Below are 13,434 nucleotides of genomic sequence, written 5' to 3'. Positions count from 1 at the left end.
TAAGGGGGGATAGGCTCTATCGCCCCCTTGAAAATCAGGACTTCCACTTCTTGTGGGAGGAGCAAGTGATGGGAGGGGGGCAGGAGGTGATGGAGAGGGAGAGGAAATGGAGTATTCATGCCAGATGATCTCCAGTACCCAACTGTCCGTAGTGATCTTGACTCATCTGTGGGCAAATAGGGCAAGACAGCCCCCAAAGATTACATGGGGTGCCGTAGATGGCATTGAGGGAGGTTCGTGGGTCTTGACCTGCATGTCATAATCTTCCTTTGGCTGTCGGTTGGGAAAGAGTCGAGGAGGTGGTTGTGGGGGCTCTTGTTGGAGCTGATAGTAGGCAGATAGGGTATGTGTGGTCACAGGCAGAAGGGTTGTTTCTGCTGCCTGTGTCTAGGGGCCAGAGTATATATGCCAAGGGACTGTAGCATCAACATGGAATTCTTGAGAGAGTTCAAGGATTTGTCTGTCTTTTCATTATGAGTTTATTTTTGTCAAAAGGGAGGTCCTTGACTGTATTTTGAAGCTCCCTAGGGAAGCCGGAAGATTGTAGCCATGAGTCCCTTTGCCTAACTATTCCGGTGGCTAGAGACCAAGAGGACAAGTTGTTTGTATGGCCAGCCACCTTGGTGACCAGTCTCCCTTCATCTACCAGCACCTGGAATTGCTCTTTGTGTTCTGGAGGGAGCTTATCCATGAACTCTGCTAGCTAGTACTTGGCTAGCAGAGTCTGATAATTTGCAATGCGGAATTGCAGTCCCACAGAGGGATCGACCTTCCTGTCAAGCAGGTCTAGCATTTAGATGTTTTGTCCAAAGGGGTGGATATTGTGGCTGCTGCCTCACCCGTTCCACAGCCACTTAGATAACCAGGGAGCTTGGGGGCGGGTAGGTGCACAGGAAATCTGCGGCCCCCAGTTGGCACAAAGTATTCTCTCTCCACCTCCTTAGGTGTAGGTGCACACGAGACTGGTGTGTGCCACCCTGCATGCACCAGCTCAGGATGGCCTTGTTGATATGGAGGGCTATCCTGGATGGGTCCTTGGGGTTGGAGGATGTCCAGCAACCAATGGTGTGGGTCTTGAAGCTCCTCCAATGCTATTTCCAGCTCCTCAGCCACCCTCTGAGGCTGGTATTGTCTGTGATCATCTGGCAGAGAGAGCAAGAGGGGGATGATTGCCTCATCTGGCAACAAGGATGTTCTGGTCAGGACCAATGTAGTCAGCAGTACTGGTTTGATGTCCTCCTCTTCTTCATACACCGATGGTGCTGGCGGGTGTACAAGGGGATACCTGGTAGGACACCTGAGAAGGTGCATGCCATCTGTGGCAGGGATCCCAGGAACCCCAGTATGGCCAAAAGGAGGGGTCCATTGGATGTGGCGGGCCCAATGGGAAGTGGTACCAGGCCTCCTTTGTTGCTCATATGCTGGAGAATAGAGCAATCTGGGTCACACAACTGGACTCCAGAGTGGGACTGGTGAAAATGATGGTTCCACTTTCAAGAATTCCTCAGTCAGAGGCTGTTCTGGCAATTGTGGGATTGTCAGTACCGGAGGGCAGCGGTGCAGTGGCAGAGGGACGGGCTTCTCTGGCAACAGCAGGAGGAGTTCATCCTCTGGTGTATGGATATCACGGGTCAGCGTAGGACCCGAGAAAATCGGTGACTGCAGGGAGGGAAAGATTAACTCCTCCACCATAAGGAATGTCTCCATGCAGCATGAGGTAAACAGAGCATCAAAGAAAATGCTCATGGGGCCTGGCGGTGTCTGTGAGGCTGGCTTGTCTGACCTGCGCCTGGGCACCAATGGAGTGGCTGATGTTGCGCGCGCCAGTGAGCATTTTGGAGGCTTGGGCTCCGAGATGACTGTCAGCACTACCAGATCCTGTTTGTGCTTGGCCTTTCCCTCCATCTGGGGGATCTCGGGTGCTGGTCAGGCCAGATCTGCGTGCAACATCTCAACTGACCTAGCTCGGCTCTGGGAGGAAACGCTACTCGTGAGCAGTCCTCTGTGTGGACCTGCTCTTGTGTCCCTGACAGTCATGCCAGGACTTATCCTTGGGCTTAGGTTCTACCGGTTCTGAGCCATGGGCGGTGCTCGAAGAGGCGCTCACTATCAGTGGTGGCTGCTGTACCAGGGGGGTCTCTTGGGCCAGGATCAGAGTATGCCTGGGGCCGCAAAACATCCTCCATAACATGTTTACAGATGCAGAGCTCACGGGCTACCCTGGTTCCAGGCAGGAAGGATTTACAGATGGTGCAGCATGCTGAGACGTGAGCCTCGCCCATGCAGTAGAGGCACTGCTAGTGCTCACTGCTCCCAGAGAAGGAGCGCAGGCAGGAGACAGTTTTTGAAGGCTGGGATCCTGGGCATAGTCCCTGGAGGAGGATGCAGTTCCTGAATGGGGGAAGAAACTACTACACTAACTACTCAATGAAAACTTAACTTTTACTAGTTTACAGTTAGACAACTATGTACAAACAAGAACAAGTCTCTTAGCAGACTAAGACCTTGTCTACACCACTACTTACTTTCATATAACTTACATCACTCGGGGTGTAAATGATCCACACCCCTAAGTGACAAATTACACTGATCTAACTGTTGGTATGGACAACAGGTGTGGGAGAAGCACTCCCTCTGACATACCTACCACCTCTCACGGAGGTGGAGTCATTATGGCAGCAGGAGAGCTCTCTCCCATCAGCATAGAGCACTTCTAGTGTAGACTAGACCTAAGAGACTAAAAGGAACAGGGGGTTCTGACTCAGGCCATGTGGTGGTAAGAGGGAAATGGTGAGGCGTTGACCTGCACTACCTATTATACCCTCATCAGAGAGCACAAGGGAACACATAACGCATGTGCAGAACAACAGACACTGCTAAGAAACACTTCCAGACTCAGGCACATGGCACACAGGCATACCCACCTAGGGAATACACTTAGGGACCATGATTCAAAGAACTTAAAGTTCTTTAAAAAAATCAGAAATGTGCATAATGGAAAGTGGTAAGCAGTTGAAATATAACTAAATAGGAAGGCTAAAGAGTTAGAACCATCTGGGACCTCACTTGAGAGCATACTGGGGGTGAGAGGGAGGCGCAGGTGAATTCGATAGTTGTCCAAAGGCTCTCTCAAGGGATAAAGAGCAGAGCCATTTAAAACAACTCTCCAAATCCCTTCTACAGTCCACTAGCACATCAATAGTCCTTCATGTCTGATAGTACTGAAGGCAGCTCACAGTCTAAAATAATCAGCTTGGACAACATCCATCATTAGGAGAAGTGTGTTAATCATACACACACTCTACCCTCAGGCTGGCAAAAGAACCAGCTGGAATCAAAGAGATCTGAAAAAAGTAGATATTGCTGGAGAGGTCATGCCACAACCTTCCCAACAATATTCCCCCCAAAAGAGAAATTCAAAACAGAGTGATAATTAGAGAGTGAGCAAGGGCCTTTTAAAAAGAGAAATCGGCAGGCTGACCACCCTCAAGGAGGCACTGACAATCCATTGTAATGGCCTCAACACCTTTCCACTGGCTTTCACCATCCAGGAGAGACATTAGCTGGAAGACTTCTCCTGCCAGACAAGAAAGATGTTAGCTAGATGGCTCCATGTGATCAAGACCACGCAGGGGTGGGTATGCGTCATTAGAAATGTCCCTCTAATCTGAGACCACACAGGCAGGACTTAACAGAAAAGTTACTCCCTAAAACCATCTTGCACATGTACAGATTTCACTTCTTCATGTACACACTGCCTTAGGATAAGTGATAGCAGCACAGACACTGGTGCTGGGAGAGCACAGTTCAGAAACATTTCACTGTATCCCAAGAAACAACAAGCATGTAAAATCATAAGAACTGCAATACCAGAACAGAGATCAATCATCCATCTCACTCAATAGCTGGTCATACTGGACAGACCAATGGCCCATAAAGTTTGGGACCTTGTCTGAGACAGCGGCTGATCCTAGATGCTTTAGAGGATGGCATAATGCTTACTATACCATTGGGAAGGCAGGAGGAAAATAATTATTTAAATCCACTCCTCATAGTTCAGAGAGTGTAACAGGGTGGTGGGTGGTGACCCCTGGCCAGCCCTGTCACTCCAGCTTAAACAGCTGAGGGGCAGCAGAGCTGATTAGCTGGGCTGTGGCCTGATTGCCTGAGGGGAGGCAGCTGTCAGCCTATGGAGGCTGAGCAGTTGCCCAGGCTTGATTAGGCAAGGGGCAGCAGCTGCCCTGCTGGCCCAGCACGGTTTATATGCCTGCCCAGAAGGGGAGAGAGGGTAAGGGAGTGTGGAAACTTTGCCTGTCTCCCTGAACAGCCCCAGAGACTGCTGACCGAAGCAAGGCACTGTACGGTGGTGGGAATTCATGTACACCTTGTAAATAAAGCACTGGTGACTGCAAATGGAAGGGTCTTCAAGTCCTTTGTTCGCCAAAGGGGAACCGAAGCAGAGGGGCTCCGGCAGAGGAATCCTGTACAGAGAGGAACAATGTTGAAGGGGCATGGGGGAGAAAGGAGGTCAGTAAATTAACTCTTCCAAATGAATGCCGGATAGCCCCTTCCTCCCCAGCTTTTCTACTCTAAGCCACATGCACACCACTCCAGTCCTATCCTAAGGAGACTTGTGCATGCATCCAAATTACTACAATGATGTCTCAAGAGACTGTTTCCCTATGGCCTGAAAGCGTTGTCATCAAGCCAGGGCCTCAGACCTAGTCACACACCTTGGCAGATTCAATACTAGGGGCCAGCCATGTAACTAAAGCTGTGAGAAACAAACAAACAATCTCATACCTTTTCTTCTCTTCTTCCTCCTCCTGTTTCCTCCTAAGCGCCTCCTCTTCTTCCCATTGTTTTTCCTCTTCCTCCCTTCTGATCTGCTCTTCCTCTTCTTGCCTTTGCCTCTCCTCCACCTCCTGTTTCCGTCTCTGTTCCTGCTGCAGTAGGTGCCGATAGAGGCTGCGAGCCAGCTGCCCACGCCAATGCTTCTGCAGGACTACAGCAGAGGCTTTCAGTCGCAGAAGGGCTTTCTTCCAGAAGTGTGCTCGATAGTTCTTCTGGATTGTCACTATACTGACTAGGACCTTTCGGTACTTCTTCCTAAAAACAATACCAAACAGTTACAGGGCCAAGAATCATTGGCCGCTTCCCTTACAGTCATGTCTCTGGTGTTTCTAAGGAACTGCTCACCATGGTATCAAATTGCTGAACAAATGATGTGAGCCTTCAGTGCCCATAGGGAACACAATTCTCTCCCTCTCTTTCTACCTCATGAAGATTAATTTCCCTGCTGCCCTCTTTCCTGCATCTGACACCTTCTTGGAGCTACTCTTTTCCTGCTTTAATATGTCTGCCTTTAATGAAATGGAAAATGAGCATGAGATCCCCAGGGGATGAAGGACAGATTGTCATCCACTAGCAGGGGAGTTTCATGTTCCTCAAATCTTACATGCACATCTCTAGGATGTTACCATCCTCGCACACTTGTTTGCCCTTCCCACAGACCCCTTGGAATCTTTATAAGGGAAGCCACCCTTAGCATCCATCTCACTGGTCACTGAACCTGAAATTGCAAACACAACCTGAGATGGATCCCCTAAGATCACCATAAGCATCTGAGATCATGCTACATTAACCACAATGAAGCCAGGGGTCCAGTAGCAGCAGCTGGGTGCAGGCTACAGTTAAAAGTCACTAATTTATCATCAATATTAAGCCAAGAGGAGGGAACAAAGGGAAGAAGGAAATAGGGAGACAGATGCAGGTTTCAGTAAACTGGTCGGGAATTGCCCGTTCCCCTTACTTCTCTCTTCAGGGCCCCGCCTCCTATAAAGGGTGGACAGCTGAACACTCAGCCTCCTCTAAGGTGGACACAAGCACATAGACAAAGGGCACTATGACTTTTACAAAACACACCGGCCACAAACTCCACTGAGAGTAATGAGCCAGGGCCCTCCTCAGCTCCACTGGTGCTCTTCTGGATAACCGCTGACAGCAGAACTCATAGATGTTAAGGTCAGAAGGGATCTTTTATGATCATCTAGCCTGACCTCGTGTACACACAGGCAATAGAATGTCACTCCCTGTCTGGAGCCTTCTGCTCACTTTCCTCCACTTCCCAAGGTAAAGTCAAACTGCAGCCAACACAGTACGGCCACAAAATACGGTGATCCCGCGCTTCATTATTCAGATACAACACACTGAGGGAACAGGGACCCTGATTCTGCAACTAGAATTTAGTTAATTGTTTTGTTGATGCTGCAAAGTACGGGGCTAAAGCTTGGATCCCACTCCAAGAGTCATGGAAGCCACATGGAGACAGTGTGCAGCTCCTCTCGCCTCCCCGATCCGGACCCAGATTGGTCCTATGAGGCTAATAGGGACACAACCCAGCTTATACCCCCAGTTTTCTACAGCTCCTGCAGGGCTAAGAGCAGTAAAAACTTATTTTAGTTGGTGAAGTCAGCAGCTGTGACTAGGAGTCCCACAGGGAGCAGGTCTGCTAAACAAAATGGGGCATTTTTCAATGTGGTTTGTCTTCTGATTCAGATATTACACTTTAGTGACCATTCAGACATCCTGAGCTCCTGGGAAGTAAAGCAGAGTTTACAGAGCCAACTGTGTGACCTGTCATCCCTTACCTCTTTCACTGATTCTCAAAAAAAGACCCTGAAGAAATGGATGAAGAGGACAGTAAAACCCTATCTTTGGAACATCTAACTCTTCATGGCAAATTTACTCTGCACTATGACCAGCTTAATTTACATAATCCTGATGAAGCCATAACAGAAACAGAGAAACTCTACGTGCCACATGGCAGCACACTCTAGTTCTGCCTTACTCACTCAAAACCTGTTCTGGACTTGTCCAATACGAATTCCTCTCTATTGGAGCTTCTCTAATGCTGACGCAGTGCAGCACAGAATTATCACAAAATAAGGTTTTCTAACTTCACTCTCCTCAACCTTCATCTTCCCTGTTTTCTGGTCCTATACCTTCCTCTGCAATGCCTGATTTGCCTCTAGCTGCTGTATAAGGATTTTTCTTTTGACCATAGAAGCACCGCTTGATTTGAAGACTAAACTTAGATAAACAGTGTGCGTCTAGATCTCCCAGTCACTAGCTGGGTATCTTTCTTTCCAGGAATGTCACAGAAGAGACACTGCAGTTTTCCCTTAGCAATGCCACCTAGAAACTAGTTTTTCCTCTATGTTTTACAATGTGATAACTTCTCACCTTCCCCAACATATCTGGAGGCTTCTGATTATTAATGATCATTATTTAAACTTACACTCTAATTTACACAGACAACACAGTGAGTAAAAGCAACCAAACAAGGGGAAAGGGAAGAGACACTGAGACAGCATTTTACTTTATTTTGGCAAGCCAGGTGTACTACAGTCATTAACAAGTCAGCTATTACATTTATTTCAAGGGACAGGAGAGGGGTGGCTCTTCTGTAATAGCTTTTTTTTTTTTTTTTTTTTTAAAACTCTACCACGATTAGGCGCAGTATAGGCAAAAGGGAGCAGCTGAGAGATTAGTGGTGAAAGGCTAGTCAAAAGGAGAAAGTTCTTAGGCGTGACTTGAAGAAGGAGAGGGAGGCAAATAGGAGAAGGGAAGCTGCTCCAGGCTTTGGGGACAGTGCTAATAAAGGCAGAGCTGGGAAAGGGGAAGAGGTGAGATGAAAGGAGCGGTAGGTGAAGCTGTTAGGTATAAGGGTGGAGGAGTCAGAGCTGGGAGCCAAGAGGTAGATGGGGCAGTCATGGAGACCCTTGAAGGTAAGAATGAGGAGTCTGAAGAGACGGGGAGTCAGCGGAAAGACCTGGTTATTTCAGCAGCACCTTTAACAGACTAGGGGGCAGCGGGTAAGAAGCAGGGGCTAGAGGAAGCTGCAGTAGTCAAAAAAATAACTACAGCACAGACAAAGATTTCAGCAGAAAGGACACAGAGCTAGCCAATGGATTTGGAGGATGGGGGAATAGAAGAGTGGAAGTGATGACGGGAATAACCTAGAGCAGAGCAGAGGAGAGGACGGGGAGCTTGCAAGCAGACAGGTGGAAGACAGCTCACAAAACTAACCTTGCCATGTAGCCCAAGACGTGGGCTCGAATGACTACGGCCGCTTTCCTCAACTCCTCTTCCCGATCCTTCTCCAGGTTCTGTTCAAGAGCTTCCTTCAGGAAAACCTGATGCCAGGGGGAGGAGTTTCAATAAACACAAAGAGAGGAAAGAAATCAGCCCCTGGGGAGAGTCAGGAGGTTTCATTCCCTTGGTGACAAGCACAGAGTGCTCTCTTTATGCTGCTGCCCTGCAATCTCTGCAGCCTCTCCAGATCCACCCGCACTTTCTGCTGGGGTGCCTTTTCCGATATTACAAAGGAAAAAGTTGTGGAGAACATGAGCCAAACTCTAAGCCCAACCCCCGCCTCCTTTTACTCTGTGGTCTAGGCTTTAAAGAAAGAGAGAAGAGGAGGGAGGGGAAAACAAGGAAGGAGGAGGAGGAGAGTGAGTGCTGGTTATTAACCCTCTCTCAGCTGGTGTCTTTTCTTTACACAAATCTATTTTCTCACTGCACTGGCCCCTGGCTACCAATCTGTGACTTTAAATATTCCATAAAGAAATCACACCACATTTTGGGTGCAGAGATGAGCATTTACATTTCCAGGACCCTGGCAGCAGTTTGAACTCTGAAAAGTGAAGAATAATGGAAGAATCAGAAACCTCCCACGGTTGGAAAAATGCATAAAGAAGCTGGCCATCACCAATCAAACGTTTCCTAGCCATTCCAAAGGAATCTGATCACTGTGTGAGCTAAAGGAACCCTGAGGAGAAGTTTCTCCCTGCTGAATGTGCTCCTGTACTGCAGCATATATAGGAAGAGATGCACCCACAGGGGACAGTTGTCCTTGCCAGAGAGGTTGCATTTTATAATAGCTAATAATAGTTTGCTCTTCTCTAGCACCTACTGTCCAAAGACAACCTTCAAGCAACTTAGAAACTTGAACTGATTAAGGCTCACAACTCTGTGACGTTAGGTAGCAGTATCCCCATTTTACAGATGCAGGAACTGGGTCACAGAGACTAAAAGTGACATATCCAATATCACACAGCAAATCAGCAGCAGAGGCAGAATCAGAACAAATTCCCCTGTTCTAGTCACTAGACAGCTCCCTCTACACACTCATAGCCTACATAATACTACCTCTTCCTACTTCGTTAGACTGACTCCGTCCCCTCCTCTCCATCAGTGATACTAGCTTTGTTGCCCTGTTTCTCCACTTCTCCCATAACTCTCTGTTCTTTCTTCCACATTGCCCCTTCTGCATGGAACATCCTCCCTTATAACTAGTACTTTCTCTGCATTCAAATCTCTTCTGAAGTACAGCTTCCATTATGACACCCACAAGAAATTAGCTGATTAATAATGGTCAAGGAATTGGGGATAGTCTAGAAAGGAAAAAAAAAAAAGGGTCTTATCAAGACATTGCCAGTCACCATCTTGACCACTTTCCTTGTATGTTGTGTCCCTTTCCACAGTCTTTGTCAGTTTGTTGGTCTTGTAACATTATGAACTCCTTGGGACAGGGACTGTTCTCTCCATCAGGTTTACACTGAACCTAGTACTTTGTGGGTGGTACCAGAACAAAATAATTAATTGGGACAGTGCCTATACTGATAGACACCTTCCAAATTGTTTAGAGAGGGAGAAAGCTGTCCTTGAGAGCTGAGCCTGGGATGCAATGCCCCTTGCTCACCAACTCCACCATGCAGCAGAAGTATTGAGACTTCATTGGCATGACAAGCTTTTCAAGTGTTGCTGAAGTATTTAAAAACCAGAGAATGCTCACATATCTGTCTGCCAGTAATATCCATCCAGGGCTACATAATCTGGGAGCTTTGATCCCCAAACAACATGGAGTTTGCAAGTAATAGCTAGCTGTGAACTGATGGCATTTTGCAGGAAGCAGACAGGAAAGATTAAGATGAGTTCAAACTACAGGTACAGAAATCTCCCTTGTCAGGAAAACTAAGTAAATCACCCATTTCTCTGTCATTTAATTCATAGCCACTCTCAAAAGTTTAAGACCATCTTCATCTGAGGGACAAGTCATAAACTCAGAAATACAGGGGTCATTTTTGCCATTGTGTTTGTTTATATTAGAAACTGATGGAAGTTTATGGTAAGTCAGACACACAGTCAGATGGTGTTAGTCTGCACATGCATGTTGACTGCATATATCAGTGAACATGTGAAACTGAGCACACATGTGAAAACTATGCATATAGAAGCAGATGTACACAAAAAGGTCTCTGTGCACACATGGATGTGCATATGTTTGACTGTGTGCACACTGTGTACAATGCATGTATTTGTACAGAAGCTAATCAGCCCCTCCCTGGGGAAAGTCTAGTACAGAGAAATCTGCAAAATCTTTTTTCTCTTTTTAGAATACACTTTTAATCTTAAGCGCCAGATCTCCATGATTTCCCCTGTAGAGAACACCAGTGAAAGAGAACTTGAATTGCTGTGCCTTGGATACCAGATGGTAAGAAGAATTTCCTCTTTTTCCAAACAGGACCATGTAAAAAGTCACTCTGCAGAGTGGAAATGAACACTTCCAACACCAAGAAAAACTTGATTAAAGCGGGAAAGAGAGGGGGAGGACTATGTCCTGAGTGAAAGCAGATGTGATGGGTAGTGCTAGAGCACGGAGCAAAGGGGATACAAGAGTTCATAGTCTTGGAATAGCTGCTGCTTGTCATGGCACCACAAATTAAGGCCATGGTGCACAGGAACAAACGGTTCCTAACATTCTGCCTGTTTCACTTTGCCAGGCCCTCACCTCTAGCATGGATCAGGACAAAGCCTGGGTCTCCTCTTATAAACACAAGCTTGGCTGACTATTGCTAGCAGGACAGCTGCACTAGTAGTAATGAGAAACACAAAGCACATCCTGCCCTCCCTCCCTCATTTCCTTTCCTGACCTACACAATCCACATTATTAATTCAGAGTATTTTCCTTCCTCTTCCAAACAATCAGTAGGGATAAAATTATTCTCCAAGTCATTTTTCAGTAAGCATTCCCCTTTCTCCATGCCACCCTCTCCCCTCTTTTCTACCCCCCAAACATCCCTCCATGCTGTGCCCTCCCCTCAACACCCCCCACCCCAAAAGAGTCATGGTTTGATTCTCACTGGGTGATTCTCAGCATGAGGTTACACTAACTATGGTAACATAGTTAGCATAACTGGTACAGAGGGCACATGGGGCTATTGTTTTCTCTCCAGGGCAACTGATCCCCATCCTGTTCATCACTTTCACTCAAAAGACAGAAAAGAAAAAAAAATCAAGGGCCTCTTCTTCACTAGGAAAAAAAGTATGTGATTAATTTGTGTTAGCCAACATGAAGACAAGGCAGTCTGTAAGTATAACGTATGTTAACGAGTCAATGTAAACCTTAGGCTCCCACCTAGTTTTTACCTCAACTTGCTAGTGGGAAAACTGCCTTGTCCACTCTAGAATTTCACCTTTTGTCCATCAATGTCAACACTACAAACTGCAGCTGGCTTAGTGAAGTCCATCAGTGGCATGAAGATGTGTGACTGATGACCAACAGAGCCATGCTGGCAAAAGACCCTAGAACAGACGCAGTTATACTGGTAAAACTGCATTCTTATTGTCCTGCTCAGGGAGGATGGAACAAACTCACAATCCCCACACTCGTCCTCTGTGATTTCAGCTTCTATGCTGATAACCCACCTGACCCCTTAGCTGCATGTTTCCTTGCTCTGACCTATTCGTTTGACCTGCAGTTCAGCTTCAACTCTCCCACTCATCAAAAGGGCCATTTACTTGACTTGGTCTTCACCAAGCACTGCTCTCTCTCTGATCTCTCTGTGGCTGAATTCCCCTTCTCCAACCATTACCGAGTCTCTTTCAGCATTGCCCGTCAGCCCCCTCCTTCTCACTCTGTCACTTGGCCTTTCCATGACTTCCAGTCCATCAGTGTTGATGACTTTTTGTCCACTTTCAGCCCTCTCCTCCCTGCCCTTTCTTCCAGTGATATAGTTGTTGATTCTCTCTCTCCATGCTTCACTCTCCTCCACCATTGACTTCTATGCCCCTCTCCCCCATCACCAGATCAACCCTGCCATCCCCAGCCCCGGATCACCCCAACCATCCACTTCCTTCACTCCTGCTCTCACAGGAGCAACTCTGGTGAAAATTCCATGACCAGACTAACTTCCTCCACTACACATTCATTCTCTCCTCCTTCAGTTCTGCCATCTTCCTTGCTAAACAACTCTGCTTCTTCTTCAACCCCACCTGCCTTTGACTAACTCCTCAATCCTTCAGCCTCCTCCTGTCTCATCAATTTATTTCAAGAGAAAATGACAAAGTACAACAACCTGTTCTTCGTACACCCTTCAGCTTGCCTTCCCTTCCGTCTTCCCCTCCTGCAACTTTCTTCTCCTTCCTACTGGTCATAGATGCAGGAGTTTCTTCTATGACCTCCTTCTCTAACACCTCCTATCCCATCTCCTATCTCCCTCATTTTCACTCTCATTCCCTCCCTTACACAGCTCTTTAATGTCTCATTCTCCTCTGGCTCTTTCTTCTCACAATGCAAACATGCTTATGGTCAGCATGGCGGTTTCAACACACCAGTAGCCCAATCATTGCCAATATTTCTGTAGGCCTTGTGGCCGAAGAAGAGTTTTGAAGAGAATAATGAGGTAGCTTTGCAAATGTTTACAGAGAGCTTATCCCAAGCAGGAGGGGCAGCATAGGAGAAGTGCTTGTTTGAAAACCTAACAAGTGGGTGATAGTGGCTGACATCACAGGCTGATCAGAGGCATGAATTGACCTTTCGATACTGAATGCGAGACAATAGGAACGGTGGAGATAGGTCATGAAGGGCTTTGAAAGTGAAGACAAGTAGCTTATGTTCAATATGATAGACTAGAGAGAACCAGTGAAAGAATTCACAGAGAGGGTGACATGCTCAAAGCAGTGGGCTTAGCATTTGGAATGGATATGAATGGGCAAGACTGCATATATCAAGGGCAGAATAAAGGATGTTACAGTAATGGTGATGTGAGATGATGAACACCTGGGCAAGAGTTTTAGCTGTGTGGATGGATAGAAAAAGGCCATATCTTAGAGATGTGATGCAAAAAGAATCTGCAGGACTTAGACATACCTGGGTTTGACGACTTAGTGAGAGGTCTGAGTTGAAGATGACACCCAGGTTATGGGCCTGAGTGATAGGTAGAATGGTGGTGTTGTCCACTGTGACCAGGAAAGGAGGTAGTAGGGAGGGCTTTGGGGGAACATTAGGAGCTCTGTTTTTAGCTATTTTGAGCTGTAGGTGATGCCTAGATACCCACAAGGAGATGTCAGAGAGGCAGGTTGAGATTT

The 13,434-nt window shown here is 47.0% G+C and overlaps 1 protein-coding gene across 1 annotated transcript in view; it reads right to left on the bottom strand.

The window, feature by feature from the left end:
• The window catches only part of LOC137161235 (unconventional myosin-X-like), a 279,065-nt gene that overhangs the window by 109,410 nt on the left and 156,221 nt on the right, over positions 1 to 13,434 (bottom strand). The window contains exons 22-23 of the mRNA XM_067560340.1: positions 8,092 to 8,198; positions 4,804 to 5,109 (exon numbers count right to left, since the gene is read on the bottom strand). Coding sequence (XP_067416441.1) covers positions 4,804 to 5,109; positions 8,092 to 8,198 — 413 coding nt within the window. The remainder of the gene's footprint in view (positions 1 to 4,803; positions 5,110 to 8,091; positions 8,199 to 13,434) is intronic.

Source organism: Emydura macquarii, unplaced genomic scaffold (genome assembly GCF_026122565.2).
Source record: "Emydura macquarii macquarii isolate MOO-44397 ecotype Brisbane River unplaced genomic scaffold, CSIRO-AGI_Emac_v2 contig_2288, whole genome shotgun sequence".
In the NCBI taxonomy this organism is placed as follows: Eukaryota; Metazoa; Chordata; order Testudines; family Chelidae; genus Emydura; species Emydura macquarii.
Note: the sequence above shows the minus strand (reverse complement) of the source record. Positions and strands in the feature narration are given on the sequence as shown.